The sequence below is a fragment of the Copadichromis virginalis genome, linkage group LG18, assembly GCF_057382275.1.
Source record: "Copadichromis virginalis isolate Kocher_CV1m ecotype Utaka linkage group LG18, C_Virginalis_male_GT1.1, whole genome shotgun sequence".
Lineage (NCBI taxonomy): Eukaryota > Metazoa > Chordata > Actinopteri > Cichliformes > Cichlidae > Copadichromis > Copadichromis virginalis.
In genome coordinates, this window is record NC_140635.1 from 3,738,258 (window position 1) to 3,761,323 (window position 23,066).

Below are 23,066 nucleotides of genomic sequence, written 5' to 3' on the forward strand. Positions count from 1 at the left end.
TTTTGTAGCCTGCTGTAAATATGGTTACTTTAGCTGTAACAATGGGTATTTTAACATGGGAGTCAGTGGGGATCGACTCACTTTGGGATCCAGCCTCATGTGGCCGTAAGAGGAACTGCAGTCCACTTCTGCACTGGCTTCGTTTTACAGCCCTGGAGGTTGAGGCTTGGACTAAAACGAGCCTCCTCCACTGCAGCAGTATGTAAATATGACAGAGGATAATAGGAAGCTACAGAGCAGCCCAGGGAAATCATAAACAGTGTGTAGGCTATGCTTAAGCGACACCGTTTAATCCCAAATTTGGGCAGCTGAGAAGAGAGAGAGTAAAAGGAGGGGGGCAGACAATGGAGGGGAGAGAAAGGAAAAAAGACAAAGGAGGAGAAGAGCGTGGGATGATAGGGACGGTTAAGACGAGGGGAGCGCACACACACGCGCGCGCGGAGGTGTGACGTCAAACTGGAGCGTAGCTGACACGCTCGCCCCCCTGTGCAACTCGCTGACCAGTCTCCCGCTCTCTGCAAATCAACTCCACGCGGGTGCTACTGCACGCCCTTTAAAAAAAAAAAAAAAAAAAAAACACCGTAGGAGGAGTAAGAGGAGGAGAAGGAGAAAGAGCCAAACCCGGGAGGTCTCACGCGGAGAGAGACGGCTCGCGGGAGGACGAGGAACTGGAGGAGGAGGAGGAAGGAGGCTTCGCTCTCTGTCAGCCTCGCGCGCACAGCACGCGGAGGCAGAAGGCATTATTTACTGGACGCTTCCCATGGAGACGCTCTCCGTCTCGCGCGCCGTCCTCTCAGAAAGAAGCGGGTAGGATTGTGACCGAGGGCGGCTCTCTCAGATCTCACAGCCAGGTGTTGCATCCCCCCCCCCCGTTTCGATGGGGAGGCCTGAGGAGGGTTGAGTGGCTCGCGCTCTCGACTTTAATCTGGAGTCTCGCGCGCAACAACAAGTTGATATTTCTGAGTCGTCGCCGAGTTTCTAAGAGAACAAGATTTTTGGATGTTTTTTCGTGTTTTTTTGCTCCTCTCTGAGTTGCTGACCTCACCGCTGTCTGGATCTGTGTACTCGCGTGTGTGTGTGCATGTGTAGAAGACAGAAGACTGGAATTAATGTGAATATTCGTGCTGCAGGCGCAGATAGGACAGCCATGGCACGGTAAAGCGGACCGAGCTGTGCCAACGACGCACGAGCCATTTGGAAATCTGGTCTCTGTGCCGCGTGCACTCCTCGTATCCCCGCCTCGTTTTTCCCGCTCCTGGATTGCCGCGGCACCCCGATGGTGCGGACGGTTGGTGGCTCGAGCTTGGACACGCCACCCGGTGATTGTTGTTGTTATTGTTGTTTTGAGACGCTTCTGACGATGCGCGCGGTTCATCTTGGAGATGTTTTTCCTTTCCAGTAGGATTTCTGTGCGGGTTTTTTTCGTTTTTGGAATCGTTCGCGCGACAATGACCTCCAACCCAAGAGAGAAGCACGCGCCCCCAGTTCAGTGCGCACGAGAGGACGTTGTCTCCCCCAAAATCGCCGAGCTCCTTAACGCGCGGGAAGGGTGGGTTACGAGCCTGTAATCAGTGCGGCGAAGACACACACAGACAAACGGGACCAGCGCGCGCGGTGGCAGCTGCCATGGAGCTGTCAGAGGTCCGATGCTCCAGCGCGAGCGAGGAGCTGTACACCATCAACAAGACCCCGAGCAGCAGCAACAACAGCAACAGCAGCGGCAGCGCGCGACCCAAACGGCTGCTGTGGCAGAACGCGGTGCGGCACATCACCGAGCAGCGCTTCATCCACGAGCAGGGCGGGGGAGGGGTGAAGGGCATCGGGCCGGACGAGCCCTACGACCCGAGCCAAGGGGCGCGGAAGCAGTCGGCAGGGCGGACGTCGGTGGGAGACCGGCACAACAACGGCGGGACCAAAGTGTTCCCGGAGCGCGCCAGCAGCGACCTGGGCTTCCTGCAGATCGACTGCGCGCCGAGCAACTCAGACTTCTTCCTGAACTGGGGCTACACGTATCGGGGCGTGATCTTCCCCACGCTGCGCAACTCCTTCAAGTCCCGCGACCTGGAGCGGCTGTACCAGCGCTACTTCCTGGGCCAAAGGCGCAAGTCGGTGGTGGTGATGAACATCCTGGACGTGGTGACCAAGCTCACCCTGCTGGTGCTGCACCTCACCCTGGCCTCCATCCCCATGGACCCCATCAAGGGGACGCTCCTGGGCTTCTTCACGGGCATCGAAGTTGTTATTTGTGCCTTAGTGGTGGTGCGAAAGGACACCACGTCGCACAGCTACCTGCAGTACAGCGGCGTGGTCACCTGGGTGGCAATGGCCACGCAGATCCTGGCGGCAGGGCTGGGCTACGGGCTGCTGGGCGACGGGGTGGGGTACGTTCTCTTCACTCTGTTCGCCACCTACAGCATGCTGCCGCTGCCGCTCACCTGGGCCATCCTGGCCGGCCTGTTCACTTCGGGGCTTCACATCCTGGTCCAGCTGCTCATCTCCAAGAATGTGCAGCTCTCCAGCAACCAGGTGAGCCTTCGACATACCCTGCTTTCACGTCTCCTCCATTCCTCTGCTCTGTCTTCTTTCGTTTGCCCGAAGCAGCTGCTTTATCTTCCTCTTTCTCCTCCCTGAAACTTTATCTTTTTACGGAGCGCTGATATTTACCGGAACTCTCAGCTGTGTGATGATGTTTCACTTTCCAAACCTACAGTCAGTTTATGTGCAGCTGGCACGTGTGTTTTCCCGTCTTTTAGAGCGCACAATTACAGTCGTAGACTCCACGACCAGGTGTGAATTTACCTGAGATGTTTTGTGTCGCCTGTGCTTCCCCGACTCTGGCTCAGGTGGTTTGATTTTTTCGTGTTTTAATAATGAAATGCGTCAGTTTGTGACAGCAGCCTGGTGTGACTGCCTCAGAGTGCTGCAGGTTTCAGCACCAGGAGCTGTCCAACACATACAGACACACACACAGACACACACACACACACACACAAAGGAGGGCCTGAAATGCAGCTGAGCTCCACATAGGTTTAGCGCCCCCTGCGGGTGAAAACAATAACTTTAATCTTTTTTGGTAAAAATGCATCAAATTCCAGGAGGTCTTTTAGAGTCAGATGCTTCATATGGAAGTGTGCAGGTGAACAGCCGAGAGGGTGATATTTCTAAATGTGCTTGCCTTTGATTGTCAGACTGTCTTATGGCACCATCATCATATATGTCTGAGTCCCTGAAAGCACCAAGAAATGAACACAGAGCTCTCAGAAAGCTTCAAATAACCGCAGCAGTCTGTCAACATCGACTGAAGAGCTGATCATCAGATGTGGAAGTAAACAACGCAAGCTAATGAAGCAGAACACGATTCTGAGCAGTTTTGTTGCTACTTAGTATCTGATTGATGGCGAGAGAGTGAGCGGCATGTTGCTGTAATCCATTAGTGGCCTGTCGTTGAACTTTCCCTCGAGGAGGGAGATGTTACAGCTCAACTATTTGATTTCTCAGCTCGTTTTGTGGAATCTTTGCTTTACACGGCTCTCGGTTTACAGACTGAAACTTAAATTCTATTTCAGTTCAGTTTGTGTTTGTGTTTATAAGGTAAAGACTCTACAATCTAAGACAGACAACACTAACAATATGAGCATCGACACTGGGGAGGAAGAACTCTGTTTTAGCTATTTGCTGTTACATGTAGGGGGTTGATGAAGAAACGACAAACAATAAACAGAACTATTAATCATAGGCAGGTAAAAATAGGTGCCTCTGTTCTGTCGGAGGTTCCTTCCTCTTAAAAGGGAATTATTTTTTCCCACTTTTTCCCAACTGCTTGCTCATAGGGGGCTGACTGATTGTTTCTTTCTAACTTTGCAGGGTCTTTATCTTACAATATAAAGTATCTTGAGGCGAATGTTGTTGAAAATATGTATGTAAAGTTGAACCAATTTAATTGAATTTAATTAAAAGTTTGGATCTTAAAAGTAGACAGGGTGTCTTCTGAACCCAAACAGGAAGCTGCTTCCGCAGGAGCGGAGCCTGCCTCCTGTTCTGCTTTTGGAAATTTCAAATCAGTTGCTTATTTGTTTGTTGTGACCTATACAGTCAAAAACCTTCAAATCTCAAAGCTGGGTCCATGTTGCTGCAGTAAAGAATCGTTCCAAAATGTCCAGGCTCCACATCCAGTTTGACTCCCAAATGAAATCAATCATAATTTTGGTGAAAAATGTACAGAAATCTGCCCATAACGTTTGGTAATCCTGCTAACAAACAGTCAGACAGATAATCTGAACCACTGAAGCTTCTTGAACCTCTTTGGCAGGATTAAATTGTTATTTTGAGATTTATGCAGGCAAAGGGATAACTTTCTTTTTTAAGTTTAGGGATTTTATGAATTGATGCAAAGCAGTCAGTGAGTGTGTCCTGGTACTGGCGACCAAGTGCTAACCCTGCAGTAATCCACAGTAATGTGCTGAAATGATATAATTGCAAGTTAAACCTTTCACTGCATGGTTTGCACACTAAAATATTTGACCCCCTTTTTTCTTTTATCTTGTTGAAAAGCTCAGGAGGTATCGAGAGTGTTTTCCATTAATCAGAAAGCCAATGATTTCATTCAGAAACTGGCCCTAACATCACTGGTGCCTCTCTACGATAATGTGGTGTATTTCTACTATAATAAATGCAGTGTGAAGAAGTGAATGTGGTTTGTATTGCAGCACTTTGTGTGTTCAGTAAAAAAAAGCTTTTAAATGCAGTCCATTTGTGCTTTGTTTTCTTCCTGTTTGCTGTCACGAGTGAAAGTTCAAGTCAGCGTTGTTATTCATCAGTTGAATTCTGACAACGTGGTTTGTTTGGTGCTAACAGAGTCTGAGGATTGTCGTGTGAGCGCTGAGATAAATTGTTGGGTTGGTCAGAGGTTTTCTTCCACATCCTGCAGACGTCCCTGAACTGTTGGTTTCGGTTTACAGACGACCTGCTCTGCTCGTTTCTAGGCCCATTTTGTCCATTCGTGGACGTCACCCTCCCGCTAGATCAACATTTCTGATTGGCTCCCATCATATTAGGGACATCCATTCAGTATGACATCATACCGAGGCAAGAGTAAAAAAAAAGTCTGAATCCTGAGCTGCTTTTTTGCTCACTTTGATTCAGTTTCCTTGTTATTTGAAACTTGGTTTAATATCCATCATTGGAACAGTTTATATATGACAGAAAACCAGGAAAAGCAGAACGCAGAGCTTAAAGTCTCTCGCTTTGGATTTGTAAATGGGAATCATTTTTATGGAGAACTGTCATAAAGTAAGAACGGCATAATTTACATACTTGTTGTTCTTAGAAACCTTTGTGTCAGTCCAGGAGTCATGTTGCTATACTGCAAATAATATGATTTTTGTTTTTATAGCATTGGTTTGACTAATCTGGCCATCATAATAATGCTTTATTTTAGGAATCAGCTGTTTAAAAGTCTGAAAGATGCATAGCTTTTGGAAATTTCATGCAATGTGTTATCAATGTGTTATATTGTTATCACAATAGGTTCCTTTGTAAAAAAAAATGTGTGTTTTCTCGAAGTGTGTAGTGAGGAGCAACAACAAACATCAAAGAAGCAAAAACAGAGATGCTGCAGATGGTTGTGTGTGCGCTGGTAGACGCTCTCACCTGAGGTGGATTATTCAGTGAGTTTAACTGCCTGTGATTATGAGTCTTCGGTCTGATGAAAACGTCACACAGCCTCTCAGATGTGTTTTCTTTTGACTTGACGTATTTATTTTAAGATGAGTGTGAAATGCTCTCGAGTGCTGTGCACATCTCATTTCAGAATTAGCTCCTCACATCAGCAATTAGCTACGAAATATATTTTATAAATCAGCCGTCAGCTCTTTCATGTCTGGCAGATTTCCCAGAGTGACTTGTAATACTTGAAAGGAGCGTAGACGAACATGTGACGGGCAACTCGATGAAGAGCTCTTATACTTGAAATGCATTATTTTAGGGTTATGCAGAAACAAACACACAACATGAAGCCCAAAGCTACAGATCAAAGCGCATACACACAGCGTGTCTCTGGTCTGGAAGGATAATTCAGGTTAATTTATAATGTGTCCACTGTGGCTCTGTGCTCACTTTTCTGTCTTCACCTCTGTTGGAAAGATTTGGGGAAACATGGGACTCCCTGCAGCTCCCAGTAAAACTTGCTTAGACAGTTTATGGAGTCTGACTCAGAGATGAAAACTGAACATACCCCCTGCAGTAGGGCAGGGAGATTAATTGGATTTTAATTTTAATTAAGATTTTGGCTTCCGATAATGAAAACAAGATGATTAGGATAAAACAGTTTTTCCAGTAATTTTTTGCTAAAAATCACAATATTGTCTTGTTATAAGCCGCGGGGGGAGGGGGCTCTGAAAGCTTCACTCACAGTTTATTTCAGCTTGAGCTGTGATGCTGGAAAGAAAGTCATCAAATCTGTAGCCTGTAGGCTTATTGTTACCTTTTATGACTTCGGCTGAGGAGTCATATTTGTTACCCATCGGCTGAAAAAGGCTGCTGGGGTATTGTTGTTACTCTGCTGGTGAGCTGATGAGCGGGTGGCGTGGAAAGCCAAGTTTGTCAATGAGATAACTCGAGAATGAGGCGACATAGGAGCTTCAAATTGATATCCCAGGTTCAACTACTAAACATCTCAGACAAGTTTGAAACTAAGTGACCTCAACCTCAAGGTCAGAGGTCAAGTTTTCTGCTATAACTCAAAGCTACCACAGAAAAGAGTAAAAACTCAGGTCAGAACATCAGCAATCAGCAGAAGTGCTGCTTCACTGACTGCAGCTGGATTCGTTACTATCGATGACTATCGTGCTGTTAGGCACATTCAGCTGTCAAGGACGTATCGTACACAAACTCTGCAGCTTCTTAAAGTTTTTCTGTGTTCAGCAGTCGAAGGGAAACCACTATATTTGAAATAAGGTGATGATTTGCACTTTAAAGTACAATGTGGCACAGTTTGTTAGCTCTCAGCTCAGCAGTTCTCAGTATTGGAAAGAGGATTAATGTTAAACTGTTTTTTATCTTCTTTGTCAGATTCGGGTATTTCAGGCTTTATAAGCATCATTACGTATTTTTGTTGTTGCTTGAGCTCTTTTTAATTTCACATTTTGTTCTCTTGTATAATAAAAACTGAGCTAAACAGTTAGTCGATCATTAAATTGGCTTTTTGTTGCCGATGGTGCGGACCTGCTTTTGTCCATCATTATGAATTCACTAACTGTGTATGTGTGGTTTGGACTCCTTAGCTTGGACAGGTATATATATATATGTGTGTAATTTTCACAGTTTTAGATTTGACTTTAACTTAAATGCTTTGAATCTTTGGCATTTTATGGTGATGATACCATTCAGTGTTTGAATGCTTTAGAGCTCGTTGAATTATCTTTCTCGGGTAATTCTTCGGTGAGCTTCTTTGACCGTTTGTTAGCAGAATACATCTAAATTATAAACAGAGACTTGCATGTATATTTGATCATAGGTGAGGCTTTGCCCAACTTAGAAGGGATTATTGTTCGGATTTGACATAGATATGCATCCTGGAAAGAGTGACATTACCCCAGGAATTACTGGAAATACTGGTTTAGGTGAGGGAGCTACCTGCTTACATGTCACCCACTCGATAGCAGCAAATGCTCTGATGCACTGGAATATTAGCTTTACCATTCCCATACTGGTGCAATCTAGTATCTCACAGGCTTTGTGCTATAGAGCTGGCGGGTTAAAGACTAGCCAGACATCCACCCCTTTCGGTAATGTTTGGCAGATTTTGGGTGCATGTGTGAAAATGGTTTTAAAAACAAATGTAGTATAAATGTAGTCATAAATGACTGCAAATGCATTAGAGACACTGAAATAAAACAAGGTCATCTTTATTTGGTTTGTTCAAAGGCAACAGTAGGAGAATAACAGCCAGATGTTTAAAAAGTCCAGTCGCTGGATGCAGCGTATGGTCTGCATGCGTCTCTGGAATTCTACTGGAGGGATGAACCTACGGCTGGTCGATAGGGAAAAAACTCTTATTGCAATAATGTTTTTAGTATCAGTCGATATCGATAAATATAACCGTATAAATAAAATCACAATTTTTTTTCAGGCATAAGGTTTTTTTCTTTTACTCCTGAGATTTTATTCCAACCACACGATTGGTTCAGCACGGCGCTGTTCTCATTATCATTGGCCTTTTGTGTTGTCTGTCAAAACGTGGATGAAATGAGCTCCATTGACTTTATGTTGATCATGTTTTTTATCACTGTTGAAGGTTTCACCGTCCAGCTTTGCATGGGTCCACAGTCCCCTAAAGAAGGTGTTAGGATACAGGCTGGCACTCAGAACATGACTGTACTGATGTTGCAGTGACCGTAGTGGACCCAACCCACAGCGTAACAGAGCCTCACTGAAGGGTCAAAGATTTCGTTTTCTTAAATTTGTCACTTATAGTAGCTCACAGACTTTTTGGGAATTCTAAGTGCTGCAGCATTAAAGCTCTCTGAGCATGCTCAGTGAGATTCATGTGATCTCGTGTGAGGCCTTATCTTCCCACTGGTGTAAATGGCCTGGTACTTATTGCCAGGGATTGAACCACCAGCCGTCACAGGCTCGACCTCGTGAGCTGCTGAATGCTCGTGCCTCTGTGTGGCTGTGTAGCTGACTAAAGCTGTGCAGCTGGCTGTAGGCTGCACTGACTGGCTGTTGTTGTGTAGCTCAGGGTGCATTTCCCAGCTCCCCCACCCGGCGGGGTTCAGCTGTCGCTCTGCTCGCTGCCACCGAACCAGCGAGCTTTTTCTGTGTCGGAGGTCGATAGTTTTAAAGAGGCTGCTGTAAGCTGGATTCAGAGGCTGATGCTATGCTTTGCAGTAATTGATTACAGTTTAATGACTTTTCAATAAAACCTCTGATATTTCATAGACTCAGCAGGCCATGAAAGCTTTTCCATTCACTTCTGTCAATAGGTCATGGTTGCACTAATCACTTATCCCCCTTCAGTAACTCTGGAGCAATACTATAACATGTTTATCACATTATGTTTTTAGCTTGATCCACTGCTTATAAGAAAAACATTTCTTTGATTAACAAGCTTCTTGGGATTTCTAAGAAACCATGAGTTAGAGGTATATCAGACATACTGAGCGGTAGTAAGAAAAAACTGCACAGATTTAGCACTAGCTTTATTTTAGATTCAGCTGAGTGTTACACTAAGGCCAGTAAATTACAAGTGAATAGTCCCTGTGCTCTTATTTTGAAAGTTTAGTCTTTCATTTCCCTGTTAGAAGACTGGGTGGGTGCAGCGGTGCATGTCCTCATCATTCAGCTGCCATCATCGAGTCACTGAACTTATCATTTAAATGATTTTATAGGATCTTTTTGTATATATATGCAAACACATCGCTCCAGCTTTCACTCCCTAACCACCGAAACACAAAACAGAGCGACAGTGACTGTCAATCAGTTATTTAGTCAAAAGTTAATAAAAGATAATGTAGCAATTGTTTTGCCACAATTTATAATGAGAGTCAAATGTTTGATACTTTTTTACGTTTCTTTTATCATTAAGCTAAATTTGTTTGGGTTTCACAATATTTGAAGACATGTTGTCAGATTAGTGAATCAGGAGATCATTCAAAATGCAGACTCACGGGCAAGATGGTATCAACTAAAAACAACCTTTTTATTGAAGGCGAAGTTACCATGGTTACTTCACCTTCACTAAGTAGCAAAAACAAAGTCCAGGAATAAACATCATAGAGAGATGCTGGGAGCGGTGCGCACAGGAAACAGGAACTATGGGAAACAAGCATTATCAAGACACACAAGGTGATTAGGGAGGTAAAAACACCAGGGAACACAGCTGGGACCAATCAGGGAAAGGAGACGGGAGAAAGTAAATACCATGTCCACGAGACAGAAGACTACCAAAATAAAATAGGAAGAACTCAGGAAGGGAACATCACTGACAGAAACGTAACTACACACAGGGAACAGAGAGGAGACAGGAAAGGAACATTGTAACAGAAACTGAAAGACAAGCACAAAGCAAACTAACAAACACAACAAACTGAAGAACATCAAAAAGACCTGCAGCACACATCATGAAGACTGCAAAAACATGGTGATGAAGAGGTTTTAATAAACCAAACCAAAACTCCTCAATACTCAAGAAAATAATCAAGAAGTTATTTTGTAGCTCTATAAAATAATTTTTGCGTAAAGTTGCAAGCTACAAAATGATGGTAATCTGGATCAAACTTATTTTTGGTTTTATTTTACTGCCTCATTAAGTGTCTCAGTGATCAAACCTGTGGCTAACAGGCGTTGTTTTTATCACATATTATCTCGCCAAAAGACAAATTAATCGTTTTCTTTACAGGACTTTAAATTGTTCAACCCTCAGATTTCTGCCTCAGTGTAATGAAAGTCTGAGTTACTGACATGCAGGAGTGTTTTTGAAGTTCAATAATGACTTTATTAATTAGCTTCCACTCATGCTGTTATAAGTCTTAGCTTGTGTCATTATTATAAGTGTTATCTCGCTGGAAAGTCAGCGGGCCGGATGGATTAGTTTAGCGTGGCGAGTTTGTATTAGTTGACCTCTGAGATCGGCGCCTAACATGTTTCGTCTTAACTCGGCTGCAGTGACGTGGTGGCGGTGCAGCTGGATGGACGCAGCAGCAGAGGGAGGATTAGGACGGCTCATACTGAACTCCTGGGGTTAGGAAGACTCGACACGCTGTGAAATTTAACATCCTGAACTCAAGTGGTGCTAATCTGCTCTTATTAATTATGTTTGCGCGAGGATGTTGTGAACAGAATATAAAATCCAGATCAACAATTATACAGAGAGAAGAGACAATAAGGGAATGAGATTGGATGAAGGAAGCTGAGGATTTATCACACTTGCCAGAAGCACAAAGTTAAATAGGTACAAAAACATTTCAGTGGCTTTTGAGGACATTTTGTGAGGTGGCTTGTGGTTATGAGAGCATCTCATCCTTACTGTAGGAAGTAGTCTGGTGGATGGATTTATGATACGTGCTGATTTATGTTAAAGACAAATGAGGACACAAAACTTTGCATATAATAAACTGAATTCTTTTAATGACCAGTAGGGGGCAAATCCTGCAAAAAATCATAATGTATAGAAATCTATGACCCCACCTGTAACTTGATCTCTGACTCGAGTAAACACTTTCCTGACATGTTTATGGTTTCAGTCGCTAGTTTCAAGTCCTTGTGAATAGAACATGATGCTAATTTTTCAAATGATTTTACTAGTTATTTATTACTAGTCTTTAGGGTGGGGCTACCGAGGGATTTAAAAGTCTCCAAAAGTCTCTTTGTCACTATTCACCACTGAATCTTTCTGTCAGACTCAAAACAACTTCCATCGATCCACCTCGGTCTCTTTAGAGTCTCGTTGGGCCCCTGTTGGCCCCACATCCTTTGTGTCCCTCCTGTCGAAGGCTGTGGTATTGACTGCTGCCTTTCCCTTAAAACCTTCACACCGTCATGCCCCATCTTCTCACTGTCTAAACAATATACTCATATCGACTCGTGGCTTTTTTTCCCCCCCGCTGAAAAGACTCCAAGCAGACCCAATTCTGGCTTTCCAATCATGGCTGTATTGACAGCTGCCTTTGTGCAGAGGTCATTTAGTCTTCTTTCTTGCTGTTAAATGAACAGGGGCATCAGTAAATAACAGATTAGCCTGTTCTGGCCAGTGAAGGAGCATGCATGTGAATGATAATGTGTGTGTTTGGGTGTCAGGGAAGAGTTTGCATGGAGCTAAGAGTGTTATAAAACTGTCAATAGCACTGTGTCTTATTTTCTCTGTTCACACACACACAGCGAGAGCTTCGTACCCGCCGATTAGCTGTTCTCCCGCTCGCTGCAGCTTCCTCTTTCAAGGTCAAAGTCAGCTTACCTAGAGCGCCGGCTGCACGGAGGAGATAGAGAAGTTTGGATTTCATACCGAGACAACGTGCATGCATTTTCTATCCCTGAGAGGAGAATTTTTTGTCTGTTTGAACACTTAAAAGGCTTTGAATGTTAACAACCCTTTTCAAAGACATTGGCTTCATCTCTCTCTGCTTTCATTTACATTTTTGATTTTGGGCGTTACGTAAGAAAGCGCTGATCAGGTTTTCTGTGACTGCATCTCGGTGCCACTGGCTGATCACGACCTCATCCGCCGATTTGAGCCAACCCATTTTCTACAACATAAAAACAAAGCGCCAAATAAAAGCTGTTTGGGAAAAAGTGTAATTTCTCACAGCTGCGTCTGCACGTGGAAATAAATCACAGGTTTTACCCCCACGCAGTCATTTTGTATATTACTGTGTGCGCTTGATTGAGGTGGTTATTCATCTGGTGCCAGCGGTGGCTCGTTGGAAGGTTTTGACAGCAGAAGCAGGATCGGCTCTGCCGTCTGTGTCCAGCCTGAAGTCATGAAGTGGTGTATGAATAACAAGCGAAGTCATCCTCAAATGTCCTTAAACAAAAATGTAAATCTTTGTATTTCCATTACAGAAGACCAGATTATATATATCAATACATATTTATATCAAGATATATAATGTTCATATATTAAAAAGTTACCAAAATGAGCAATATGGATTGCCTTAAAAATCGGGGTGGGTTTAAAATATAGATTTCGCTGATTCAAATCGATTTTAGCTTGAATAAAGTGATATCAAATCATTAAATCCTGAATTTTTAAATATAAATGTATTTTTCCAGAAATGCCACAATCTCAGGTAAAAGCTGACAGAAGTATTTCAACAACCACCAAACAGCTAAAAAAGCAAACGATTAAAGAGCAGGTAAACGGATCCTCACAAAGATGTAAACACAAAGCGTGGATCGTTCACCCGACGGCACGTGCACAGACACGCCGACAGCTCACAGATTCTGTTGCTGCAGGTTTCGTCACTCTCTGACCAAAATTCACTGAACCAGCAGCAAAAGACGATCGAAACTACGCTTCACATTTGATAAACATCATCATAAATTCCCTCTTACTTCGGCTGTTTTGCTTCTACCATGATAAAAATATAGATATGTACTGATACTGAAATCGAATCAAATCAATTATAGAAATCCGTGACGAGACCCAGCCCTACTTCAAAGCTCCTTTGAAAAGATGTTTATAAAAAGTTATTCTTCCACTTGGAAAACATGGAAGATATTCTGTGGAGTCTTTTCATCCGTTACCTCCATCTTTGTTTTCCCAAAAACAGCCAGGAATGCCCCCTGGCAAGTTTCAGGAAGGTGATGGATATGTTAATGCAGATGTGTGAACTCATTTAATACATATTTAAATGTGTATTATGTGACAAGTTTTTTCACATTTTAAATGCTGTCTGAATTCTATTGTGCCTTAAAAAATTAGCCCATCCCCAACTTGTTGTTAATATACTTTAAGACAGACCTTCCCAAAGTGTGGGGCCCGCCCCCTAGGGGGGGCGCAGAGCCATTGCAGGGGGGGCGCGGCATGAAAAGGGAAAAAAAAAAACAAAAAAACAAGGCTTGGACACTGCTAGCACGGGCGCTCACACAAACGCAAAGCAGGAGATGAAGCATCGCTGAATATGTTTCCAAACCTTCTTCATTCTAAGCCAAAGACTAGAAAATATGGTGAAGCAAATCTTCCCTTTGGCTTCACCTGCACAAGTGCTGAGGTAGGTCTCCCTGCAGAATTGGTTTTCCCTTCGTCGGGAGCAGCGCTGGGCTGTTTAAATCACGGACAAACAGGATCCCACATTCTTGATTTGTAGTTCACAAACACTTGTTGTAATGACTAACTACTCCTGACATTTTGGAGATGTGAGCTCTTTATACAGTAAAGTTACAGTGGGATACCAATAACATCAGGCTGATCCTGCCACGATTTGTTCAAATCACGGACAAACAGTATCCAACAGTTGTTTATGTTTTTGAACCCATTTTGCAGAGGGATTTTTTGAAAAATGTATTAATAGCAATGTTGAATATTATTACACAGAAAAAATCTTGTAAAACATAGGGGGGCCTAGCAAAAAAAGTTTGGGAACCACTGCTTTAAGATGACTTCTTTTTTATGGATCTTGATGAAATATTTGAGTATGTGAGACTTCTGCGAGCCCCCAGATGCCTCAACACATCGCTGCTCCCAGTTTTAACATTTAGAAACACCCGATAATGTTATCTGAGGATCTGAGCTCATTAATGATGAACATCAACAAATGACTTGCTCCCTGACACAGACTATCCAGTATACACACCGTTTTCCCAGCTGCAGTACAAGATACGTGGCTCACAGTATAGTACATACAGTATAATCTTGCAGGATAACAGTACAGGAGAGTCTCATCACTGTTTCGACTGACGGTAGCTTGCACTGTATGCCAGCAACGCTGCGGTTCAGGGCCTCGTGTCATTAATAACAGTGATGTTATGCAGAGGCCCTTTACCCTCGTAGCTTTTAATACAGTAGATTCCCACAGGCTGAACTTCTGGGCAGAACCTTTGCTTCTCCGAACCCCCGAAGAGATTGACAGTGATGGGCAGCCATGTTGATCCAGACACAATTTCTGCTATGTGGAGTCATAGTGACCTCATAAGTGTTGCTGTCATCTGTAGCTTTCCTCTTTCTTTTGCTTTTGCAGACATTTCCTCCGTGTGCAGTCAGGCGTCTTCAGACTGACTCAGCTCGCTGAAAAATATTTTGGAGGGAGGAGGGGTGTGGGGCAGGCGGGCACAGAGGGACGAATCACTGACTCCAGCCTTCCCCCAGCCACCCCTCGCCTCCCTTTCACCCTCCTCGGTGGTTTCATGCGGTTGATCTCAGACAGTCTTGTTGTTACCAGACACTGCACTCAGCCTCTCTTAATATTTGATGAAGGATCAGGGCCATCAGTTGCAGCTTTTTGAGCTTTTAATGGCACAGTTTTCCAGTGGCATTCTTGTGCAGTGACCTTCCAGGCGTTGCTTAAAAATGACTTGAGAAGCAAAAGCTTTTACAGTCTTTCTGTCTCATTGCTCTGTCTGCAATGCTCGCTGAACTCAAGGGTTTCCATCAACTTAGAAAGCAGCAAAAGTAATTACACATGTACTGTTCAAACAAGATGAGGGGACTATTTAAAGTAGGGAAGAGTGTAATTCTTGTAAAATAATTTAAGACGTCCTTAATTTGCATTTTTTGCATGTGGGTCAAGTGTAGGGATGGGTATCGTTTAGGTTTTATCCGATACCGGTGCCAAACCGGTACTTTTGAAATGGTGCCGGTGCTTAAACGGTGCTCAAACCGGTGCTTAAAGAATGGAGAACACAAAATTGGTCCAAAGACCTCATGTTCAGCTGTTTTTTTTGTAAAAAGATAACAATGTTAGCCTTTTCTGCAGCTATGGGGCATATATGGTATCACTCTTGGCTGGAAGCAGTGCTTAAACAATGGAAAAAACACAAACTTTGTCCTAAACCTCTCATGTTTAACTGTTTTCCACTTTTTCTTTGGTCATTTTAGCCTTTTTGTCCAGGGTGAAGGGAGTATCTGCCATCAAACAAGAAGACAGCCGCATGTAGCTATGATGATGTTTGCTAGTTCACCTTACATGCATTAATGTAATAACGTGGTTAGCCTACTCAACGTAAATTACACACGAACAACATTAAGCTACTCACGCAGAGAAGAACGGCTGCTGCTGCATCATCATCCTCATCATTTCTGCTACACTGGCAGGGCTAGGGGCCAGGACTCTCCTCTTCGGGTTTTTGGGGGATGTTGCTAACTCCGGGTCCGATAACAGGCACCACACCCGCAGTAGATGTGCTCGGTATGAGGTCTCGCAGCAAGCTATCAAATACGGCGCATTTCTCGGCTTTTAAAAAAAACGCTATGCGTCGCCAGGTGTTTCATCGGATTTGAGGTGTTACCTCCTTTGACAGTATCACAGTATCAGCTTAAAGCACTTAATCTGTAGCTCTGCTCTAACAGAACGTACGTACCTGGCCCCGCCTACTATCCTCGGAAACGTAAAATGATTGGCTAGAATCTAAAGTGTACCACAGCTCAGGAAAAAAAAGCACCGAAATAAAGCACCGAAATGTGCGCTGCTTTTCGGTCTGGTTACTACCGTTTATGTCAGAACGGTAATAACCAAATAAGTGATGACGTGATGAACCCTGCTGCAGGGTCCAAACTACTCTGTGTTTATTAAGGCTGTCGAGGTTTTAACATGTTTTAATGTTTTGTATCTTTGTTCTGTTTAATCAGAACAAGCCTCTAAATACAGTCAGTGATCGCTGTCTCTCTCGGTTTTTATCATTTTAAAGCTCAGTTTAAAACCTTACGATGTAACTACAGCCCAGCCCACGCAGCAGTATATTAATGACTAACCTCTTTGTGGATGGATCATCTCAGTTGTTCTCCTGACTGAAGTTTGATCCGTTTACAGCATCCTGCCATGCGATTGCATTGCAACCGTCAAGAAGCTGCTTCAAGTATGTGTCAGCAAAGCTTCTGTAAACACCCAGAGTTGGACCAGTAAAGGTCAGAGTTTCTGGGGTAACCCGTACCTCTTTATTTGACAGCAATGTGTGAACATAGTTTTGGAAATTTGCATCACAAGAACCGGTTTATACAGAGAGCAGCACAGCCTTGTAGTTGAGAGACTTTCTAAGAGGTTCAAGGCAGCAGACTAATACGAGCTATAACACATTGCTTTGTCTTTGCTCAGGTTTGTTTAAAGACAGGAAAAAATGAAGACCTTTATGTTTGCTCTGGCTCATTTCCTATAACAAACTTCACTGGGGGCAGTTTTGGCCTCGGCCACCGTTTGTCACCTTGTTGACTCCTCCGGTCTCGTCCTCAGTAAGACCAAATGAAATAGTTTGTCTGGAAGAATTACTGCCCCTGAGTCTTGGCTCGATACGAAGCGATAAAAAAAAAAGACACCTCGTAGCGACTCATTTCCTCCTTTCTCTGCTTTCTGCTCCGGGCTCTTAAACCTTTTTTTGTGAACTTTAAGTGCCAGAAGAGTGTCCTGACCTGATAAATCACACTAGCAGCACAGCCAGTTCTGAAAGTGCCGCCAGGGAACATGGGAGGTTTTCATTTTTACTCCATTTCACTGAAGTTTGTTCTTTTTCTAAACTTTCACTGAAATCTAAACTGAAACGTGCCAGTTTTGCTCCAGAGTGTTGCACACCGACCTTCAGAGTTACCTGCGAGTCATTTCTAATTTCTTGCCAAACGCTGAGTCAGCACTCACCCTATTCCTGCCTCCATTATCAGCCAGGCATTCATCTCAATGAAGGCTTCTCTTTGTGTTCCTGCGTCTGAACTGCTGACTGAACCTAATTACTGGTTATTATATCTTGGCTGGTAAATGTAAGGCAGCAATTCTAAAACATTAATTTTAATTAATTTTAAACTCAAAAAGGGTTTTGGACACTAGTTGCAGAGTGTGAGCAGAATGTGCTTTTGTCAGTGTGTCCATGATGCTTTTCTGGTTCTGATCAAAGAGTTTTTCTGACCCCAAACCAGTAGTTTCAAAGTCAACAGAAGGCAGTTCACCTGCAGCTTGCAGAAAGATACAGAAAACTAAAAGCCCCAGTTTGATGCATGCAGTGCTTTACAGCTTCCAGTTTATAGACATGGGTGGAACAATTAGTCATTTTATTGCTTCATGCAAAAAAAGGAAAGAGGAGGCTGTTTGTTTGTGAGGGGCTCAGAGTAGACCTGCTGCTCCTCCACACTGAAAGGAGGCAGCTTTGTTTTGGTCACAACCAACCTGGAGGAGACCCCAGAGTGGACCAGGTCATGCTGCAGAGATGAAGTCTCTCCAACTAGGTCTGGAAAGCCTCGGTGTCTCTCCAGGAGGAGCCGAAGGAAGCAAGCTGCCCCTGTGGCAGGTAAGCAGGAGGACATGGATACAAAATATGATTCAACCTTTGCAATCTTGCCTCTGTACACCCCCCCCCCCCGGAAAGCAGGGGAAGACATGCAGCAGAGGGCTGCAGGTCAGACCAAACTGGCACCTCACATTTGATTTTACATAAAAATATGGCGCTGACTGTTTAAGACTTACAGTCATTTTTATAGATAGTGCACAATTTATAGGCCTGGGTGTAACTACTAAACATCTCGGATAGCTTTAAATCCCGGTGACGTCGACCTCAGAATCCAAGTGAGAGGTCAACTTCTCTGAAACTCTTGGTGAATCCATTTACTCACGAAAGAAAACGCGAAATCGCTAGTAGTCAGAGCAGGGTTCAGGATGTTTGATCCTCGTAATAAACAGGTAACACTGGTGCTACTGTCTGTGTTGTTTTTCCCAGTGTCCCTCCCACTCTGTGCGTGGACGTATTAATTAAGCGTAGCTGTGTCTCGGGGCTGGGTCAGGAGGTTAAAAGACGAGGCGTATCGATTATCTCTCACAAAGACACCAGCTGATGAATTTGATGGACGCCGTGGTGGGCAGTCTGACCCTGAAACCTCTCCTGTGCTGTTGCTGGAGGTTAAGGATGACACATTGTAGGGATGATCACTGCCGGGTCTCAGCGCAGAGACCCATCCATCCTCATCGAATCAGGAGATCCTCCCACACCTACATTCAGGTTTATGTAACAAACACACCTTTTCTCTTGGAGCAGTTCGTCTCTCTGGAGGAGTGACCTGAAACAACAAGAAAGAGCAATATTATGGTTAACGTTTTATTTACATGCCATCTGTATTTAGCTAACTTAACTGGATAATGTGTGTGAATCTTTGGCAAATGAGTGGAAGTGGGATGCCAGACTGCATTTGGAGGTGGCACCTATCGCTGACTCGTCCTGTTAACTACAACAAGCCCGATAAAAGCTACAGGCTGAAGCATTAACAGCAGCACTTGTTCTCTCAACATGGGATGGGCCACGATTGTTAAAAAGGCAGTTTGCTCTGCATGCAACGATCGGAGTTGGGTTTGCTGTCGCTGTGACGCTGACTCGGACAGCTCCACTGGGCGTCGGTGATTTATGTCTGCTCAGTCCGCTTCTGTTTTCTTCTTTGTTTCTTTCCTGGTTCCTAGCGAGCGAGCTAACGTAGCACGGAGGAAGCTAATAGCATAGAGTCAGCAGCTTTTCTTTACATGATAGCAGCAGTTCACCGCTTACCTGCAAACTGCGGTCATGCGAGGGGATGTTGCTGTCAGCTTCTCACTGTTTTATATTTTGTGGCACTGACACAAACAGAAGCTGTTCATCTGCTCGTCAGCTCCTCTCTGTGTGTGTGAGGAGCTGCAGACAGCTACTCACCTCAGTTATGTTGATTTATATTCTGAGATGTATTTCTATTTCAACATCAGGCTGAATGCACCGATATTTCGTTCTGATGTGCTGGTGTATGTCCCAAATCACAATAAAGTGGCTATTCTGCTTTTTTCTATCCTATTTTATTTTAAATTATAATTGTCAAACTTTATTCTTGTACAATTTGTCAGGCAGCAAACACACGCTGGCTGCACTTCGTGGCTCCAAAATGGATATTTGTTGGATCTAAATGCTATTAAAAGTTTTCTCAATCATAAATGTGTTTTTAAAATTCTGCAGATAAAAGCCAGATCCCTGCTCGTCGTGCCCATTAGTTCTCCAAAAAGCATATCTTTCTCCCCTTGAAGGCATCATCCTCAGCTGGCTGTATTTATTTCTCCTGCTGTTCCAAAGCTGGTGTGATATGCATCAACATTTGCCCTGTTTGAGTCTGAGAGCATATTGAGTGAGGTTTTAAGCTCAGAGCGAGGGCGATTTACAGCTTATTCTTCACATCGAGGATGATTTCAGCCAGGATTACCTCCCAGCGGTAATCTATTCATAGCACCGGAGTGGCAGCCAGCATCTCTCGCCGCTCTCCTCTGGGGTCAGCGTTTAACGAGATTAATGTTGGATTACTGTTATCTGTTTGAAATGTGAAAACGGAAGGTGTTCAGAAAGGTGACTCTAAACGACAGACGTGTCCAAAATGAGAGAAGAAGAAAGGAGAAAGAAATGTGATGATAACAGGATACATCGAAACTGATGTGATGCCCGAAAACCGTAGAAGGGAAACATCACAGTGAGACTGTGAGATGTTTGCTTTCCTTTAATTGGTTCTTAGTTGTACGGTGGCCACCAGGGACAAACTTTGCAGAACAAGCAGCTTTTAAATGTTTCTGGAAAAAGCTTGTTGCCGGTGTGGCTGCATCTTGTATTGATTCATCTGTCAAAGATGTTTTTTTCCCAGCATTTGGCCTTTAGCCTGACCCTCAATCTCTGCCTCCACCTCTTCCAGCAGCTCTGACTGACAAAATGTTAAAGTCAGCTCTTTTAAAAAGCTCTTCTGGCATTATCTTAGCATCAGCTGCCCTCCAGGAAAAAATGGAAACCGATCCTGGTGCATTTAAGTTTAACCTGATCGTTGGAGGCTGACTTTCAGTGCAGTAATTTTACTTTTTATTCTGACGTAACACACACCAATGCCTTAGCAACATTGCCCACGGTAGCTTCTTTAAAAATCCCATGTTGTGCTGTGTGAGGGTTTTTTAAGTGTTCCCCCGATGCTTTACTTTGGCAAACTTTCTTCACTCGTGGTAAAAAGCTTCCACACTAACAGCATGTTCCTGCGAGCGTGCACGTCAGTATTTGCTTGCATCACTGTGCGTGTGTAGAACATGCATGAAACTCACGCGCTTGTGGTCGGACATGTAGGCTTACCATCCAGGCAGTAGTCAGGGCTGAGAACAGCCAGTTCCAGTGAATCTCTGGTAGCTGCAGTATAAGCAGTGAGTAACAGGCAAAAACACGTCTGTGTGAGCTATACTGCTGTTAATACTCGTACACATTCTACAGCACAGGCAGTTTAAGAGCTTCAGACTGCAAACTGAGTTTAAAGCTCACAAAATCAAGTTACATCTGTGGGGTTTTTTTATCGTGGGCTTTGCAGTGACTGTCATGAAGATGAGCAGTGACGAGTTCAGAATATAAGTCTCATAATTACTGATTGTGCCTTTCCCAGTTAGTCTCCTCTTAGCTTCACAATTAAAACCCGAGCTTGTCATGACTGTGAAAGCAGGGAAGTCAGAGTGAATCCAAGCAGAGCAGTCAACATTTGCAGTGACGTTGCAAAGCTCACTGTGAAGTGAGTTCGCCTCTGGGCAGTGTGCAGGTTAACGTGGTATTGCACAACAATGACTGCATGTCACGTCTGATCAGACAGGACAAACCGTCAGTGTTTCAGTGAATAGAAAGAGCGTCACAATCAAACGTTTCATAAGAGGAAAAGAAAATGTGGGAATTGTGTTTCGCTAACTGCTAATCTCCACTCACCAGCAGTGTCTAGCTTTGTGTTTCGCAAAGTTACTGTGTGTTTCAGTGTGCACATCCTTTAGATATGTTTTATTCCAGTCAGAAGGAGCAGCGGCACACAGCACGTGTTTGTTATTGTCTGGTGTGTGTGCTCGGTATCTCCTGGGAGGACTGGTCTTTAGCAGCTACAGTATCACAGACTATTCCTCCTCTCCCTCAGGCTGTTGTGCTCAGGCTGGCGAGCTGCCCTCAGGGATCTGCTGCCCTGACAGTTCAGGGAATAAACCTCGGCTTGGCTTATAGGAGCAAACATAGCTGCCCACTCTGCTAAAAATATGTCTTACATCACGGGGTGTTTGGCTCTCTGTGTAGCTGATCAAATCAGCGTTTTTTCATGTTTTTTCAATGGATGCATTTCCTGTAAAGGTTAACGGGAAGATTCTTGGAAGACCTGTGCATCGGCTACAGAAAAGTATTGATGACTCCTGATTTAAGATAAGATAAGATAACCTTTATTAGTCCCACACGTGGGAAATTTGTTTTGTCACAGCAGGAAGTGGACAGTGCAAAAGTTATGAGGCAAAAATTAGAATACAATAAGAATAAATACAGTACACAGCTGTACAGAATAGAATAAAATAATATACTATATACAGTAGAATAAAATAGAATAAAAATATACAATAAGATAAAAATAGAATACGAATGCTATATACAACTGAGTAAAAATACAACGATGCCAGAAAAGATTATTGCACTTAGTATTATTGCACATGTGTGGATGTGTGTGTTTGTTCAGTTAAAGTCTTTGTTGTGGAGTCTGACAGCAGTGGGGAGGAAAGACCTGCGAAATCTCTCCGTCCCACACCGTGGGTGCCGCAGTCTCCCACTGAAGGAGCTGCTCAGTGCTGTCACAGTCTGCTGCATGGGGTGGGAGACGTTGTCCAACAGGGATGACAGCTTAGCCACCGTTCTCCTGTCACTCACCACCTCCACTGGGTCCAGAGGGCATCCTAGAACAGAGCTGGTCCTTCGGATCACCCTGTTCAGTCTCTTCCTGTCCCCAGCAGAGATGCTGCCGCCCCAGCAGACCACACCATAAAAGATAGCAGAAGCCACAACAGAGTCATAGAAGGTCTTCAGGAGTGGGCCCTCCACTCCAAACGACCTGAGTCTCCGCAGCAGGTACAGCCTGCTCTGCCCTTTCCTGTAGAGGGCGTCTGAGTTATGAGTCCAGTCCAGTCTATTGTTCAGATGAACACCAAGGTACCTGTAGCTGTCCACAGCCTCAATGTCCATACCCTGGATGTTCAGTGGTTGCAGTGGAGAATGCTTGTGCCTGCGGAAGTCTACCACCAGCTCCTTGGTTTTACTGGCGTTGATCTGGAGGTAGTTCAGCTGGCACCAGTCCACAAAGTCTTGGGTCAGACCTCTGTACTCCTTGTCGTCCCCATCAGTGATGAGGCCGACTATTGCAGAGTCATCAGAGAACTTCTGCAGGAAGCACTGGGTGGAATTGTGGGAGAAGTCTGCAGTGTAGATGGTGAAGAGGAACGGAGCCAGAACCGTTCCCTGTGGGGCCCCCGTACTGCAGACGACCCTGTCCGACACACAGCCCTGAGTCCTCACATACTGTGGTCGGTCGGTGAGGTAGTCCAAAATCCAGGTAGTGAGGTGATGGTCCACTCCAGAGTTCTCCAGCTTGTCCTTCAGAACCGAGGGAAGAATGGTGTTGA

At 44.2% G+C, this 23,066-nt stretch overlaps 1 protein-coding gene across 2 annotated transcripts in view; it reads left to right on the forward strand.

Moving 5' to 3' along the window:
* Positions 1–267: 267 nt before the first annotated feature.
* The window catches only part of adcy8 (adenylate cyclase 8 (brain)), a 117,944-nt gene continuing 95,145 nt past the window's right edge, over positions 268–23,066 (forward strand). Inside the window, exon 1 of one of the 2 annotated variants that reach the window (XM_085440391.1) lies at positions 268–2,526. In XM_085440391.1, coding sequence (XP_085296517.1) covers positions 1,627–2,526 — 900 coding nt within the window. In that variant the 5' untranslated portion in view covers positions 268–1,626. The remainder of the gene's footprint in view (positions 2,527–23,066) is intronic. The other variant, XM_085440390.1, reaches the window with a different exon arrangement.